The 18,666-nt window shown below is 40.6% G+C and overlaps 1 protein-coding gene across 1 annotated transcript in view; it reads left to right on the top strand.

Moving 5' to 3' along the window:
* The window catches only part of LOC124746573 (ionotropic receptor 21a), a 189,468-nt gene extending 174,871 nt beyond the window's left edge, over positions 1-14,597 (top strand). The window contains exon 10 of the mRNA XM_047248945.1: positions 14,181-14,597. Coding sequence (XP_047104901.1) covers positions 14,181-14,597 — 417 coding nt within the window. The remainder of the gene's footprint in view (positions 1-14,180) is intronic.
* Positions 14,598-18,666: the final 4,069 nt, after the last annotated feature.

The following is an 18,666-nucleotide window of genomic DNA, read 5'->3' as shown; positions in this document are numbered from 1 at the left end:
AAGATTTTGTTCCATTGTGTCTAACTTTTGAAGCTTTTGCTGTGTTTGTCTCTGATTTTGTTCCATTGTGTCTAACTTTTGAAGCTTTTGCTGTGTTTGTCTCTGATTTTGTTCCATTTGTTGCATTAATTGCAATAATAATGTATTAGTGTCTGGAATCTGTTTCTCTACGCTTTTCGGCAGTGCATTTGCACCGGCAACATTCACATTTTGACAAGCAGAAAATGCGTCTTGACTTATTTGAGAAAACGGTGATAACCCAAAACCTGAATCTACAGTATTTGCGAAATTGTGTCCTGTCATTTCGGATTCCTGAGGCGAGCTGTTGCCGACCGATCGATCGATAATGCTTCCCTCTTCACTAATTGTTTCACTGTCCGTGCCATTGTTTGCCGCCCGCTCCATTTCCCTATGCACGATTACCAAATTACTACTTTGAACATCAGTTAATTCATTACTCTGCGGCGCTAACACACTGCCTTCGTCTTCACTGTCATTTCTCAGTTTACTTTGGAGCCTAGTATTACGTTTTTCACACGCCATTATTGTCACAGTATTTCACACGACAACACAGAAAAGCACAATTTGAAGAGCAAAATAAAATAACGTAGCAATGGAAATAATGTCTAGTTAATTGCAGCTGCGAAATACTTGGTGCAAATCTACATGCATGCCACAACTGTTTTACTCTACAACAATGAAAACTACAACTACAAAGGAGATTCTCTCTACAATTACGCGCTAGCAATAAACAAAAGCTACACTAAATACACAAACTACAAGAAAAAATCAGAAGATTCCAGTGAGGTATCCTAGGCTAAGGGTCGACATATGAAACGTCCCCTTTCAACAATTCTTACACGACTGTGCTTAACCTGACACACAATATTTTGTTAGCGCAACGCAATCTGACTTTCAAAATTCCCTACAAAAGAATGGCCCTGACTAACATTAAACTATACCTTTCACAAATCACTAAATCACTTACCTCACAAAAATCTTCGCTGGTCAAGCTACTGCAATACAGCAAGCGCCACTACTGCCAGCTAAATAAAAGATTCAAACTACTAAAGGCACTAACTACTGATAGGGATAGTTAGCAAATGAAAGATATTAATAGAGAACAAACAATGTATTTACCTTAATATCATCACAAGTCATAATATATATATCAGTTCATGACAAATTGGAAACCTCCGCCATCTCTCTCCCCACATCCACCACTGCTGGCGGCTCACCTCCAACTGCGCAACGCTACGCGCTGTTCACAGCCAGCTGCCTAACACTACAATGGCGAGTATTACAACAATGCAAAGCAGACACAGACTGCCCACAGCACAGCCAGTGATTGTCATACAGAGGAGGCGTTACCAATAAAAAACCTAAACAGCCTACTTACATAGAGAAAACATAAACAGCCTACTTACATAGAGAAAACATAAACAGCCTACTTACAACGCTCTCCTTGCCATAGCCAATCTACATTTTATATCCTCTCTACTTCGACCATTAACAGTTAGTTTACTCCCCAAATAGTAAAACTCATCTACTACTTTAAGTGTCTCATTTCCTATTGTAGTACCCTCAGCATCAGCTGTTTCAATTCGACTACATTCCGTTATCCTCGTTTTGCTTTTGTTGAAGTTCATCTTATATCCTGCTTTCAAGACACTGTCCATTCCGTTCAGCTGCTCTTCCGTGTCCTTTGCAGAGTTACAATGTCGTCAGCAAACCTCTCAAGCCTTTATTTCTTTTCCCCGCGTTTTAATTCCTACCCAGAATTTTTCTTTTGTTTCATTTACAGCTTGTTCAGTGCACAGACTTAATAACGTCGGCGATAGGCTACAACTTGTCTCACTCCCTTCTCAACCACTGCTTCCCTTCATGCCCCTCGACTTTTATAATTCCCATTTAATTTCTGCACAAATTGTAAATAGCCTTTTCCACCGTGTATTTTACCCCTCCCATCTTCATTATTTGAAAGAGAGTATTCCAGTCAACTTTGTGAAAAGCTTTCTCTACGTCTACAAATGCTAGAAACGTAGGTTTGCCTTTCCTTAACCTATCGTCTAAGATAAGTCATAGGGTCAGTATTTCCTCGTGTGCTCCAAACTAATCTTCCCCAAGGTCGGCTTCTACCAGTTCTTCCATTCGTCCGTAAAGAATTCCTGATAGTATTTTTCAACCGTGACTTATTAAACTGATAGTTCGGTAATTTTCACACCTGTCAACACCTGCTTTCTTTGGGATTGGAATTATTATATCCTTCTTGAAGTCTAAGGCTATTTCGCCTGTCTCATACATCTTGCTCACCAGACAGAAGAGTTTTGTCATTGATGGCTGTCCCAGCGGTTCCAGTGGAACGTTGTCTACTACCGGGGCCTTGTTTCGACTTACCTCTTCCAGTGCTGTGTCAAATTCTTCACGCTGTATCATATCTCCCAATTCATTTTGATCTACGTCCTCTTGCATTTTCATAACACTGCCCTCAAACTTCTATGGGATGTTATTTCAGTGATTACAAGATGGAGTCAAATTTACAAAGAACTTGATGGTATGAATTTGCACTCCCTCTGGCGTGGATGCACGCACTGTTCGGTTGGGAAAAGTGTTGTAGAGCGGTTGTGTCCTCTCCTGAGGCAAGCTGGCCCATAACTGTTGTGTGTATATATACATATTTATTTATTTATTTAACCTGTATATATGGTCCTCGATATTCTGTATATGGGTCGGAGTTGACATCCGAGCTGCGCCCATACATGTTCTACCAGGAAGCATTCAGTCCATAGAGACATGTGTCATGTGTGAACGAGCATTGTCTTGTTGAAAAATAGTTCCACGATACGGTCGGACGAGAAGGAACACATGACGCAGGATTTTCGTGATACACTCTCAGAGTTCTCTCAGTCACTACCACTCTTGGCCTGAAATCATAGCCGCTGGCTCCCCACACTATAACACCAGAAGTAACACCGCTGTGCGACTCCAAAGCATTTTAAGTTCCCCGCAATACTTGCCGCCGATGGTCATGCATGGTAGTGCAGAAGCGAGATTTCTCGTCGAACACAATGCAACGCCATTAATCGGCCGTGACTGTTTTCTAGTGATGGTTCCTCTCCAAAATCTGCCGTTTGGCCTTATGATGTTAACGTCAGCCTGCTCTTGGGACAATAAGTCCATACTCTCGCTGCTGCTAGTATATGATCAATGATGCGGGATGACACAATGTTGCAGAAAGTGCATTACTTGTTCTCGGATGGCGGGCATAGACGTGAATGGTTGACCATGTGTTTGGTGCAAAATACACAGATTTTTCGTTGTAATTGACAGACGAGGTCGAACGGAACCTACTCTCACATTTCCATGCAGTCGCATATCGGGTCACTGTCATATCAGAACAGAGCCTTCCTCCCTCCAAATCTAGATATTCCTGGATTTTACCAACTGGCCAAATGAAGAGCCCCAATGAGACGCTTTTCAAACTCTTTAACGCTCTGATAGCGCTGTCTGAAACAGTTACGCGACATGACGCTGTTTATGTCCCCCATGTATCCTACCACGTCTGATAACAACGCTAAACACGAATGGCAGAAGTAAACTCTGGTTGCACTTCTACCTGTCACAGAGAATAAAAAATCTAAGCAATTACACTCCCTCCCATATAGCTGACATCAGCGCTTAATTTCTAAAATTTTAGGTGCCGAAACACACATCGTCAACCATACAAACCCGTTTCCCCCATCCTCCTCCAGCCATAAAAATCCCAAGTTTAGGTTTTTGAAAACATGAGAATCCATTTTTCACAAAATACTCTTCTCGAATTCAGGATTTTGAAACATAATTTCTTACAAAGAAAACAATAAAAACATAAGATTTAATTTACACAACAGTACCATCGTCTGTTCCCATAGCAGTGTCCCTTTATTTCCTAGTTCTACCCGATACATACTGGTTACAAGTTAGTAGTCTTCGTGACTATGACGTCATGTTTTCAACTACTGTCAACCACAACTTTCAAACAGTTGCATTGTAGCTGCTCGGTGAACGTGTGTCCAGTATTAATTAATAAAGTATTTAGCAATGAATGACGATGAAGATATTTCTGGCCCTTCGGGACCACGTACAATTCCGAAGAGTTAGGAAAACCTCGTTATAATGTCGCCTTGCTGCTAGATCGTTCAGATTGCTGTTGGTCATAAACAAAAGAGAGTCCACATGACGGTTACCAGTATATCTCGATAACGAAGCTTCGCTAATCTTAGAGATACTGCACACACACACACACACACACACACACACACACACACGGACCAAAGAACAGACACCATTGTTGATCCGGCACCCGTACATATATATGATGATGAAGTGAAATATAAATTCTGACATCGGCCACAATGGGTATTGAAATGAATTCAACGACGATAAGCGAAAATTTGTGCCCGGTTGGGACTCGAACTCGGATTTACCGCTTTACGCCAGCGGAGTACCGGTCCGGTAAAATTTTGTCACTTCACGCCATTGAATTAATTTCAAAGCCGAGTTTCGGCAGATATCAGAATTCCTATTTCATTTCTTCATCAATTATAGTAACATTGCGATTTAAAACAGGTGTACTATTTTAAATCCCCGGTGCCGACTTTTTCCAGCGAGTTAAAAAATATTCCGTGGGAGGTGCCAGAAAGCCGTTCCGGTCGAAATTAAGTACTGTGTAACATCCTACCATGTCTTGTGGATGCTGTACTTTTTTGTCAGCTAGTTTATGACCTTATGAAATAAAAGGCATTGAAATCATAATGGTATTCAACAAGATTTATTGGCATCACGTATCTGTCGAAAACAACAAATAGATGAGATTCATGTCCACGCAGAAATCAGTATTTCAGCCTTAATAATGGGATATAGTAATTATACACGGCGTTTCAAGAATACACGGTATAAATTAAGGTATGTATTTTCAATATGCAGACGAGAAAAGTTCATTACAACTTGTGTCCGGAAATTCATGCTTCTGAGTTATGGCCTTCGGAACAGTGATATTCACCGGAACTTTTTCCTTCCCTCAGGTAGTCGCCTTCATTCAAGATATAAATACAACAGGTTTCTCCGCTGCGATGTTGTCATATCCGCGTTGCTATGCACGGTACATTCAGCTGTACAATGAAATGAATCACTAGTGTCATACCTTCACCTGCAATGCAATCGGTGAAAAAGCCAACATCTACATCAGCAGACTTGAAATATGGCACAGTAAATGGATAATTGGACCTAATACAAAAGACAGCCTATCCTATTCAGATATAGAAATCTTACAAATCAACATCAACAGGACACCCACAAACGGAACATTCGACTCTGCAGACAAGAAATTACTCCACAACTAAATGTCAAATATCTTGGACTCTATCTATGTGAATTCTTAAACTGACAGAAAAACACGACTGAAAAGATTAAACAAACTCAAAGCCGACTTAATTTAGTAAGTCTCATGAAATACCGAACACGTGGATTCGAGCAACCAGTTGTACTTCTTACGTACAAAATATTTGTCCGACGCATTCTTGAATATGGATCTCAAGCGTGGATTGTTAGTTAAACAAACGAAAAAAATTGTATCTTCTGAGTGGAGGATGATACGAATAGCGGGAGATCTACGCTATGACTTCCCAACAAACTCTCGTCACGAAACACTTAAAATCAAGAACATGCTAGAAGGAATGAAAGAACAGATCATCAGATTCGAGCTCAACACAACACCTAACAATGGACTTACAAAATCACTCTTCTAGCACTATTCTACACCGTTGAATTTTCCGAAATCCAAATATGATTTCCTCCCTATGTTTCTCTCGAAGCAATATCGAATTCACTCCAACAGAATCCTCTGCAAAACGAAGAAATCAATGAAATTGTTAACACACCAAGAACACCTACAAGGATTTGGGATGATATAGCAGCCTGATATAGAAAGAGCAACTTTCTGAGCAGAATTACTTCAATCAACTCCTATAGAAGAAGAAAATATTCTCTACATCGACTAGATTTTCAAGTTTTTCATCTTCTACAGAATTAGACGGAAATTTTTCTACATCAACAATATTCCAAGACCACAATATAATATTATTAAGCGCAGTGACATGATATGCATATACAGAAGCCGAACAACATGCAGCCAGTCCTGCACGGTTTTTTCGACCGAGATTTTTTCTCTCGGCTGTAGGGCAAATGCTGGGTTTTGGAACGAAGGGAACTTGATGAACAACTTCTTCCGCTCAGCTATCCATCCATATACAAGCACCCAATTGTTCAAAATAAACGATGTCACAATAGCACAAACTACAACAATTGGCTGTAAATGGCTATGCTTTCCTTTAGTTCACAGATGGAATGAAAGATCTTTAAAAAAATACATTCAGTATTGTGTCTGCCTTTAGACATATAAACAAGTCAGGAGGTAGCAGAAGCTCTCGTCATGTATGGTAAGACAGAGGGCAATGTTTCTCTGGCTCGTCATTTGTGTCCGAAGAGGTACCCCCAGTGAAGATGTCCGGATCAAAAGACTTTAGAACGTCCCCTTCTTCATCTGTGAGCTCATGGTTAGTTTACACCTCCTGGTTTGGAAAGGAAACGACTAAAATCTAAAGCCCCAGATGTAGAGGAGCATATACTGGTGTGTATGCAGGCAACTCCTTCTATAAGCACACGACGATTAGCGTTGCAAGTGCCGACTTTCTGGAGACCGTCAAGTGAGCAACAGTTGAATCCTTATCTTTTGCTGCGAGTGCAGGTCGTGTTAGAAGCAAATTACCCAGTACGAGGTATGTGAGAAAACACGCAATACCTCTGGAATTCTGGACCGTGCTTGCAAGCGCCTTGACACACCAATGTGAGGCCTGTATCCAGTACATACCGGTGGCGTTAACGTGAAACAGAATGCGCAGCAAGTCTGACTGGATATAGATTATGCAATTGCACGAAGGGAAGAATACTTTGGACGAGTCTTCTTGCTTTAAAAATCTGTTATTTATATTCCTTCAGCACCCGTGATGACCAGCAGCGGTCACATAACCGCTTTCAGATTTGAATAAACTAATAAAAATATTCATTAAATATGTTGAAAAAATCAAAACCGGTATACTTAGGCTTAATGAGATGGTGATATGTGTGGCCTCAAAACCGGTAATGATGACGGTGGTGTGGGTTCGTGATAAAATTTTTAGGTGGAGAATTTGTGATTAGAAGGGACTGGAGAGGTGATATGAGTAAAGACTTGGCATGAATGTTAGGAAAGGTCAGAGACAAGATGTAGTTGGTAAGAAGTGGTGAGGATTTCAGTTATGAAGGGGAAGGATGATACGGAGCCTTTATTTGGAATCTAAGATGTAGGATAGGCTGTACTTGAAAGGGTGGTCAGTCTCAGGAATCATAACATGATCTGGAAGGGGTAGCATTTAAAATTACCCTGCAGAAGGACATGAATGTGTGGAGATGTAAGGAAAGGATAACGTCCTATGAGTCGGGAATTGGAATGTCAGAAGATTGAACGTGGTAGGGAAGCTAGAAAATCTGAAAAAGGAAATGCAAAGGCTCAGTCTGGATATAGTATGGACTAGTGAAGTGAAATGGAAAGAACACAAGAATCTGTGTTTAAATGAGTATAGGATAATAACAATAGCAGCAGAAAATGGTATAACGGGAGTAGGATTCGTTATGAATAGAAAGGTAGGGCAGAGAGTGGGTTACTGTGAACAGTTCAGTGCTAGGGTCCTTTTCAGAATCGACAGCAAACCATCGACAAAGATAGTACAGGTATACATGTCGACATTCCAAGCTGAACATGAAGAGATAAAGTATATAAGGATGTTGAAAGGGTAGTACAGTACAAAAGCGAGATGAAAATCTAATAGTCTTAGGGGACTGGAATGCAGCTGTAGAGGAAGGAATAGAAGAAAAGGTTGCAGGAGAATATGGGCTTGCGACAAGGAATGAGAGAGAAGAAAGACTAATTGAGTTCTGCAATAAATTTCAGCTCGACACAGCGAATACTCTGTTCAAAAATCACAAGAGAAGGAGGTATACTTGGAAAAGGCCGGGTGATACGGGAAGATTTCAGTTAGATTACATCATGGTGACACAGAGATCCTGAAATCAGATACTGGATTGTAAGGCGTACCCAATAGCTGAAGTTTGAGAGATTAGTCAGGAAGAATCAATACGCAATGAAGTGGGATACGGAATCACTAAGAAATATGCTTGAAGTTCTCTAAGGCTATAGGTACACCAATAAGGAATAATTCAGTAGGTAGTACAGTTGAAGAGGAATGGACATCTCTAAAAAGAGCAGACACAGAAGTTGGAAAGAGAGACATAGGTACAAAGAGGGTAATTGCGAAGATACCATGCGTAACAGAAGAAATACTTCAGTTGATCGATGAAAGATGGAAGCAAAAAAATGTTCAGGGAAATTCAGGAATACAGAGATACAAGTCAATAAACAGAAAGTGCAGGAAAGCTAAGACGAAAGGGCTACACGAAAAATGCGAAGGAATCGAAAAAGAAATGATAGAAGGACTGATCAGCATATAGGGAAGTCAAAACAACCCTCGGTGCAATTAAAAGCAAGGTAGAGTGTAACGGGAGTTCCACTGTTAAATGCGGAGGAGAGAGCGGATAGGTGGAAAGAGTACTCTGGAGGAGGCCTCTAAGAGGGGGAAGATTTGTCTGATGGGATAGAAGAAGAAACACAAGTCGATATAGAAGAGATAGGGGATCCAGTATTAGAATCAGAATTTACGAATGCTTTGCGCGACTTAAGATCAAATAAGGCAGAAGGATTAGATAAAATTCCATCAGAATTTCTAAAATCATTGGGGGAAGTGCCAACAAAACGATTATTCACATTAGTGGGTAGAATGTATGCGTCTGGCGACATACCACCCAACTTTTGGGAAAATATCATCCACACAATTCCGAAGACTGTAAGAGCCGACAAATGCGAGAATTATCGCACAATCAGCTTAACGGCTGTTGCATACAAGTTTCTGACAAGAATAATAAACGAAGAATGGAAAAGAAAAGCTTCATTGTGTTAGATGACGATCAGTATAGGAAAGGTAAGGGCCCCAGAGAGGCAATTCTGTGGTTGCGATTGATAACGGAAGCAAAACTAAAGATAAATCAAGACACGTTCATAGGATTTGTCAACCTGGAAAAAGCCTTCGACAATGTTAAATGGTGCAAGATATTCGAAATTCTGGGAAAAATACGAAGAATCTATAAGGAGAGACGGGTAATATATAATATGTAAGAGAGCCAAGAGGGAATAATGAGACCGGACAACCAAGGACGAAGCGCTCGGATTAAAAAGGATGCAAGACAGGGGTGTAGTCTTTCCTCCCTACTGTTCAATGTAGTCCTTCGTCCCAACTGTTCAATCTGCACATCGAAGAAGCGATGATGGAAATAAAAGAAAGGTTCAGGAGTGGAATTAAAATTCAAGGTGAAAGGATGTGAATGATACGATTCACAGATGACATTGCTATCCTGAATGAAAGTGAAGAATTACATGATCTGCTGAATGGAATGAACAGTCTATTGAGTACAAAATATGGATTGGAGTAAATCGAAGAAAGACGAAAGTAATGAGATTAACATCAAGATTGATGACCACGAAGTAGATGAAGTTGAGGAATTTTCCTACTTAGGCAGCAAAGTAACCAATGATGGACGGTGCAAGGAGGACATCAAAAGCAGACTAGCACTGGCAAAAAGGTCATTCCTAGCCGAGACAAGTAGTATCAAACATAGGCGTTAATTTGTGTAAGAAATTTCTGAGAATGTACGTTTGGAGCACAGCATTGAATGGTAGTGAAATATGGACTACGGGAAAACCGGAATAGAAGAGAATCGAAGGATTTGAGATGCTGTGCTACAAACGAATGTTGAAAATTAGGTTGACTGATAAGGAATGAGGAGGTTCTGCGCAGAATCGAAGAGGAAAGAAATATGTTGAAAAGAGTGAAAAGGGGGAGGAACAGAATGAGAGGACATATGTTAGGACATGAGCGAATGATTTCCGTGGTGCTAGAGGGAGCTGTAGAATACATCCAGCCAGGACATAGGTTGCAAGTGATACTCTGAGATGAAGAGATTGGCACAGGAGAGGAATTCGTGGCTTGCCGCACCAAACTAACCCTGAAGACTCTTTAACTTCGTGATCCCCAGATCTGATGTTAATTTTCTCGCTGTTCTCATGTCTGCTACATTTCATTATTTTCGTCTTTCTTCGATTTACTCTCAATCCATATTCTGTATTCATTTGACTGATAATTCCATTTCACAGGTCCTGCAACTGTTCTAGTTTCACTGAGGATAAAAATGTCATCTGCAAATCTTATCATTGATATCCTCACACTTCGAATTTTAATCCAACTCTTGAACCCTCAACAGTAGGCGCGAATGACAAAACCGTGTCTTACACCTTTTTTTTTTTTTTTTTTTTTTTTTTAATCCTAGAACTTCGTTTCTGGTCTTCCAGTCTTTTTGTTTCCTCTTGGTTCTTGTATATATTGCGTATTACCCATTTCCCTATAAATTGCCCCCGTTTTCCTCAGAATGTCGAACATCTTGCACCATTTGACATAGTTGAACGTTTATTCCAGGTCGACAAACTCTATGAACGTGTCTTAATTTTTCTTCATTCTTGCATCCATTATCAACCGCAACGTCAGAACTGCCTCTCTGGTATCTTCACCGTTCCTAAAGCGAAGCTGATACTCTAACGGATCATCAGTTTCATTTACCATCCTTTGACTGCGCAATAATTCTAGCACTTGTCGGCTCTTGCTATATTCGAAATTGTGTTGTTGATGTTTTTCTGAAAGTCTGATGGCATATCGCCGGTCTGATACACTCTACACACCAACGTGAACAGTTGTTTTGTTACCACTTTCCCCAATGACTTAAGAATTTCTGATGGAATATTGTTCATCCCTTCAGCCTTATTTAATCTTAGGTTGTCGAAAGCTCTTTCAGCGTCTGACCCTAATGCTGGATCCTCTATCTCTTCCCGGTCGACTCCAGTTTCTTCTTCTATCATGTCGTCAGACAAGTCGTCCACCTCATAGAGGATTTCAGTGTACTCTTTCGAATACCCTCTCTCTCTCTTCTGCATTTAACGGTAGAACTTCCATTGCACTCTTAATATAACTGCCCTTTTTTTAATTGTACCGAAGGTTGTTTTGACTTTTCTATATGCCGAGTTAATCCTTCCGACAATCATTTCTTTTTCGATTTCTTCGCATTTTTGGCCTTAGCTTCTTTGCGCTTCCTGTTGATTTCATTCCTAAGCGGTTTGTTTTTCTGTATTCATAAATTTCCCTGAACATTTTTGTACTTCCTTCTGTTCAAATGGTTCAAATGTCTCTGAGCACTATGGGACGTAACATCTGTGGTCATCAGTCCCCCAGAACTTAGAACTACTTAAACCTAACTAACCTAAGGACATCACACGCATCCATGCCCGAGGCAGGATTCGAACCTGCGACCGTAGCGGTCACGCAGTTTCACACTGAAGCGCCTAGAACCGCACGGCCACTCCGGCCGGCACTTTCTTCTGTCGCCTATCAAGTGATGTATTTCTCCTGTTATCAATGGTTTGCTCGCACTTACTTTCCTTGTACTATATTTTTCTTTCCAGCTTCTGTTAATTCCATTTTTACGGATGTCCATTCCCCTTCAATTGAACTGCCTACTGAGTTATTCATTGCCGCAGTATCTATTGCCACAGAGAACTTGTAGCACATCTCTTCACTCCTAAGTAATGCCGTACCCCACTTATTTGCTAGTCCCTTAAATTTCAGCCGACTGCTCGTCATTAGTCAGTTGTGATCTCGCTCTATATCTGCTCCTGGGTACGTCTTACAATCCAGTATCTAGTTTCCGAATCTCTGCCTGATCATGACATAATCTAACTGGAATATTCCCCTATCTTCTCGCCTTTCCCAAGTATACCTCCTCTTGTGAATCGTGAACAGAGCATTCACAATTATTAGCTAAAATTTATTGCAGAACTCTCATTCTTTGCACCATGCCTATATTCTGCCGAAATCCTTTCTTCTACTCCTTGCGCTACAGTCGCATTCTAAACTGCCGTGACTATTCGGTTTTTATCTCCATTCACGTATTGAATTACCCTTTCAATATTCTCTATACTTTTTCATTCCCTTCATATCCTGCTTGCGACTTCGGAATATATACCTGAACTATTACTATCGGTGTTGGTTTGCTGTCGATTCTGTTGGGAATATCCCCATCACTGTAGTGTTCACAGTAACTTAATCTCTGCTCTTACTTCCTATTCATAATGAATCCTAATCGCGTTATACCATTTTCTGCTGTTGCTGATATTACCGTATACTCCTCTGACAAGAAATCCCTGTCTTCATTCCATTTCACTTCACTGACCCCATTATATCTTGAGTGTGGAGTAGTATTTCCATTTTTAGATTTTCTAGCTACCCTGCGTGTTTAAACTTCTGACATTCCACGCCCCTGCACTTAGAACGTTATCCTGTCTGTGGCTATTCAGTCTTTTCCTTCATTTCCTTATGGTCACCTTAATCTTGTCAGTCCCCTCCCGGAAATCCAAAGGGGGGACTAGGCTGGAATCTTTTACCAATGCAGAGATCATGATGGCACCTTTCAATTACGGGCCACATGTCCTGTGGATACACATTATGTTTTTTTGATTCACTGGTTTCCGTTGCCTCACCGTCCTCATGCCGATGATCCTTGCTTATTCTTCCACCTTTAAGAGGCGGTTTCCCGCCAAGGGCACGAGAGTGTCCTGAACCTCCGTCCGCTTCTTCGCCCTCTTTGAAAAGGCTGTTGGCAGAACGAGGGTGACTTCTTATGCCCTAAGTCTCCGGGCATAAGACTGATGATTTTGAATAGATTTAACCGGGGACCCAGGTCGTTTTGATTGCTAAAGAAAGATGCTGCCCATTCTTTTTGAATCTCCGACCTGATCGGGAATCGAACCCGGTTCTCCACTATGGCAGTCAGCCACGGTTATTACTTTTTTTCTTTTTTTCCCCTCGTTTTCTTCGTCATTATTCTCGTCATTTGGTCTGGGTGGATGATATATGACACCTCTTTCAATTTCATCCTTGACTACTTCACTCTTTTTTTTGTTTTTTCTTTTTCTTTTTTAATTACAGAGGGCAACCAGCTCTCTGTCAGAACGCGATGAGTTACCGTTGCGGCTACCGCTAGACGACAGTTTCTCAGTTGCCATTGACAGAGAGGTACGTAGTATACCACCGACGATGGGCTACACACCCAGATACCGGTTTGGCAAATAAACATTTCAAGTGCGGCTCACGGTGTTTAGAGAACGCCTCTTGGTAAATACCTTAAAGCTCCGGGGCACGAAGCGTTCAAGATTTTTGAAGTTTAGCATTGTTGAGCAAAACAACAACAGACGAATGGATTCATTCCCTGCAGACAAATTTAACCAATGTTGTAGTAATTTTGCGCACACAATCGCCACCATTTCTTGCCTAGAGATGTAGTGCATGTGCGACTTCCAGAAAATATACGATGACGAGTGAAATGAAAACCCCAAACATTTCTTCACATATGGCGCGCAGCTGATACACTTTTCAATATGTAGTATTGTCTGCCACACTCATTCAGTACTAGTTCTCTAGTACATACAAAGTACCTGGATACTCATCGAAAAGACTCTTCATCGTGCTGGAACTTCGTCCCACCCAGAATTTGATTGAGCATCCAGTCGTACGGAAATCACTCTTCTGGCCTTTTCGGCTGTTCAGTCACCTTGGAATATCAGATGATTTTCGTCTTGAATGACAGTGACCAAAAAATTTTGTAAATACAATGTGGACAGTGTTTAGAACAAATGTTCCTCTAGATAATTCCGGTCGGTCTCTCTTTGCAGAGGCACCTTCCGATGTGACAGACGCTTTAGTCACTACATGTACTGCAGAGAGTTTAGTGACTATAACCACGAGCAAGTAGCCATAGCAACGTGACTCAACAGTCTAGATAGTGGTTAGCAATTAGAATAGAACTGCAGCGTTTTCTTATTTAAATACTGCACTTACAACAAGAAAATGTAAGAGACGTCGTGTTCCTATGGAGAAATTGCACTTTTGCAGGCGGTGACCGGCGCTATACTGAAGAGCCGCAGGGATGATGAACACAAGCTGTCGCTGGACGACGTGCAGGGGACGTTTCTGCTGCTGGGTGCGGGCTTCGCAATGGGCGTGTTCGCGCTGGTGCTGGAGGGCCTGCACGCGTGCTGCCAGCGGCTCCTCGACAGACACGCCAGCACACCCCGCCCCCGCCCACGCTGCCCCACGGTGACGGTGACCAGCCCCCAGCTTGCTAGGAGCCTTTCTGCGGCGGACGCCTCACCCTACTTGGCGTCCAGGAGGCGCGCTCCCGAGCTGCAGCGTCCGGGGCACCCGCTGAGAATTGCCAAGGGCTGCCGGTCCTCGTATCCGGACCTCTGCCGCCCCCGCTCCACCAGCAGCCAGTCCTCAGTAGACCATGTGCCCAGAAGTGGACTGTAGCCCATTGTCTAAGGCACCAACAGCACACAGATAACAGCATCCAAATCTCAGCCGTGAATATACTCTAAAACACACTGCAGTCATATGTCCAAGGCACCACAACTTCAGAGGCGGCATCACGACCTGACAATTCCCAGGTGAATACATGCTCAGAAACAACCCACAGTCAAGCGTCCAAAGCACCATTCGTCTAAAGGTGACATAAACAACCATACGCTGATGAGCCTTCAAGTAATGATCACATTTTTAATACGACCTTAGTCCACTTTTGTATTGCTATACAAGATGGAGGAAACTGTGTCACGAAATTTTAACCCTGGATAGCTGATGCCAGTAGGAACCAAAATTACTAATGTAGTGTAGGTCGACAACGCACAGTTTTTAAACTACAGAAACTTGGCGCCGCGCGCTCCGATTGGCTACGAGGTTGCCCTGTTGCCGGATGCTCTGGACAACGCTTGACCGCGAATTCTTTGCCTGCTGGAGATCCCGATTTATCCAAGGCCGCCCGACTGCTCGGTGGCAGCGCGCCAGCCTTCCACTCTGGGGACCTATGGGCAAATCCGCTGGGGTCCCGACACATCCGTTGTAGATTCATGATAAGACGTACTGGGAACAAACCCTGTAACCTCCCCACAAAAATTTAAAAGACAATATTATATAGAAATGGAGCCAAGAAGCAATATCGTCCCCACAGAAACATTTAAATAAAAAATATAATAATAAATGGGAGCCAAGTGTAACCTCCCGCAATGAAATCTACTGACAATGACAATTAAACAAAAATTAGCAATCTGACCCAAGTATAAGTCCCTCACAAAAAATGAAAGTCCATTCAGTGATAAGAAAATCTCAGTGATAATGATAACTCAATTAAACCGAAATACCGGTCTTTGGCCCTGTGCATAAATCATAATTAAATTCTTACCTCAGTATAACTGCATGTCAAATTTCTGCTCTTATTGTTGCCCACGGCTTGGAGGAACTGCATTGCAAATAATATTTTTTTTTTTTTTAATTTAACTGAAACTTTTCTTTAAGGGAAATGGAAGGAAATCGTTGGTTCAATTAAATGATTTTTTGTTAAAAATTGCTTTGAAATCAAAATTATTATTGGGGCACTTGTTCAAAATTAATTACAATAAATAAACTTTACGTTATCTGATGGTTACCTACATTAACAATATACCTCATTCAGCATCTTGACCAGAATGCCATGTCGACGCTCGCCGACTGCGTCCCACTCGCGACCGTGACAGGACTAGACCACTACTGCCGACAGACTACATCACACAATTGCACTGGGCTGCTACTACTGACCGACTGCTCTGCATGACGACTACTAGCGTACTGCTCGCAACACTCGCGCGGTCAAGCGCAGACTAACCACGATAAATGGCTCTCTGGTCAGAGACTCTGCAATGCCTCGCCATCGCTGCTACGTTACATACGTGTTTCATAACCCTCCACTGGGGGGGGCAAAAATTTGGCAGCGATGGTGAGTCATTTGGACTTGCCAAGCGCGGCAAAATTTTTCTTTAATTAATAAACTTCTACAATTTACAGAATATTTAGATGTAGTACATGAATTAAATGTTGTGCACATGCACCGAGTACAAAACATTTCAGACAAAGACAAAGTGAGTACAAAACATAGTAGCAAATCAGAAAACTGTATATACAAATTATTTGACAGATAACAAAGTGCACACGCACTGAAAAAATTCTTTAGCATTTTCAGAACAAATAAACAGAATGGCAGAAAATCATGTTGATAAGTGACATGAGTGTACTCGCACTGGAGTTGAGAACATATCAGCAAATGACGAAATGTATATACAATGAGTAACAAATGACATAAGTGCATACGCACTGAAGTATTGAACATACAGAATGAGTACACATCATATTGAAAAATGAGAAAAGTGCACAGGCACTGAAGTTCAGTAGAAAACATATTAACACATAACATAAGTGCACATGCACTGTAGTTCAGAACATATCATCAAAATAAAAAAATATATATACAATATAAAAGACAAGAGTGTGCATATACTGTACTTCAGAACAAATCGAAAAAATGTCTTTAGCATTTTCACAACAAATAAACATAATGGCAAAAAATCATGTCGACCAGTGACATAAGTGTACTCGCACTGGAGTTCAGCGAATCGAAAAAAATGTATAACCCATGAACATAAATGATGTTAGCAAAAAAATGATTTTCACTATGTGACAAGAATTAGGATAGGAAAGGGAAGGATTGCATCATGGTTGTAGCACTTTAGATTGCACACAGCTGTTCTGAAAGTCCATATCTTTCCACAGAAGTACAACACCAAGTGACACAATTTGAAGTTCTTTTCCCATCAGAATTTATCAGCGTAGCCAAGACACTGAACTGTCGTAGTAATGTTCCATGTTCTCATTTTGGCCGTACACTAGGTACACCAAACAGTGGGACCATAATAACGTCTTCATCGCTCACGGTGGTGGACAGCATGTCGTGTCAACACCACGCTCTTACAAGGCACACCAACGTAGAATTAGTGCAAAAACCAAATATAGTGCTCCATGATCATGAGGATGGACAGGACGAATCGACATTGCAGTAATTCAGGGTAGTTAGCTAATAAGGTGAAGGACATTAAGTCACATAATATTGACAATTGCAGTAGTAGTTTGCGGCTTCATAGCCTAGTTGTTGAACATTTCTGTACCATGTCGTTAATATTACAGAAAAATGTTCATTAATTGTTTTACACAGAATCAGTAGCCTTCTTTTCCTAGTTACAAAGCATTATTAAATAATCGCATTCTTTTCCAGTTACAAAGTATGGCATAGTTAATTAATTATGTGTCATTCCAATAGTAATAATCATTAGCCTTCTCCTAATTACAAAGCATTATGAAACAATCGCATTCTTTTCCAGTTACAAAGTATCAACATCGAAAACAAGAGCTAATTAATGGCATAATTAATAACATAATTCATTGAGTGACATTAATTATTGGCACTCAGTGGCCAGCAAGTATTGAATAGAATAAAACATTGTTCATCATTCAGTATTATTCAGATCATTACGAAGTCATTATTAAAAATCAGTTAATTACAGTCATAGCATTAATAATCATGGGCATTATAAGTAGTCTCATTACAATAAAACATTGTTCCTCATTCAGTATTATTCAGATCATTACGAAGTCATTATTAAAAATCAGCTAATTACAATCATAGCATTAATAATCATGGGCATTATAAGTAGTCTCATTACAATAAACAGTGGCAGTTATTAGCCAGTTACAAAGCATTATTTTATATATATATTTTTTTTGTATCATTAAGAAGTCATTACCGAAGTGACATACTATTCAGAGTTGATCAGTATTATTCAGAATTATCATAAACTAGTGACATTATGTGGGACTGGTAATACCTCTTTTAGCAATGTATTGCGTTGGGATCGATAATTAATTGCTGAGGCATAACACTATTTGCTTTTGACCTATTGCTGCAAATGAGGATAGGTAACGTCATTCGTCATGAGTCAGCTGTAGCAAGGTTATGTAACAAGGCAGTATATGTGATCACATTTATAAATGATAGACACAAATGGGTAAAAAAAAAAAATAAAATGCAAGTACTAGAACAGGTATAATAAGTAACAGGTTTAGTAAGTATCATGAAAAACTTCTCCTGAAAAAAATACAAAATGGATTATTGACCTGAAAGAAGAAACGCACACTATGCTGAAAAGTAGTGAACATCGAATTAACAGGTAATGAAATGTGTATAAAAAATGTGTTCCATAGCTGTCCTTTCCAAAAGCTTCAGTCATCATACTATGCAATATAACACCTGCTGTCAAAACAAACTGCAACAAATACTTAAATAACTACATAGCCTAAATATAACTTCAACATTATCCTCATCTGTAAAGAAAAAAACTTCATTATCCATCACTTCATTATCCATATTATCATAACTTCATTATTATCATCACCTGTAAAGAAAAACTTCATTATTCATAATAGCATATTCTTCATCATTATTCATCAGCATTCATTA

The sequence above is a fragment of the Schistocerca piceifrons genome, chromosome 1 (genome assembly GCF_021461385.2).
Source record: "Schistocerca piceifrons isolate TAMUIC-IGC-003096 chromosome 1, iqSchPice1.1, whole genome shotgun sequence".
Taxonomy (NCBI): Eukaryota; Metazoa; Arthropoda; class Insecta; order Orthoptera; family Acrididae; genus Schistocerca; species Schistocerca piceifrons.
Note: the sequence above shows the minus strand (reverse complement) of the source record. Positions and strands in the feature narration are given on the sequence as shown.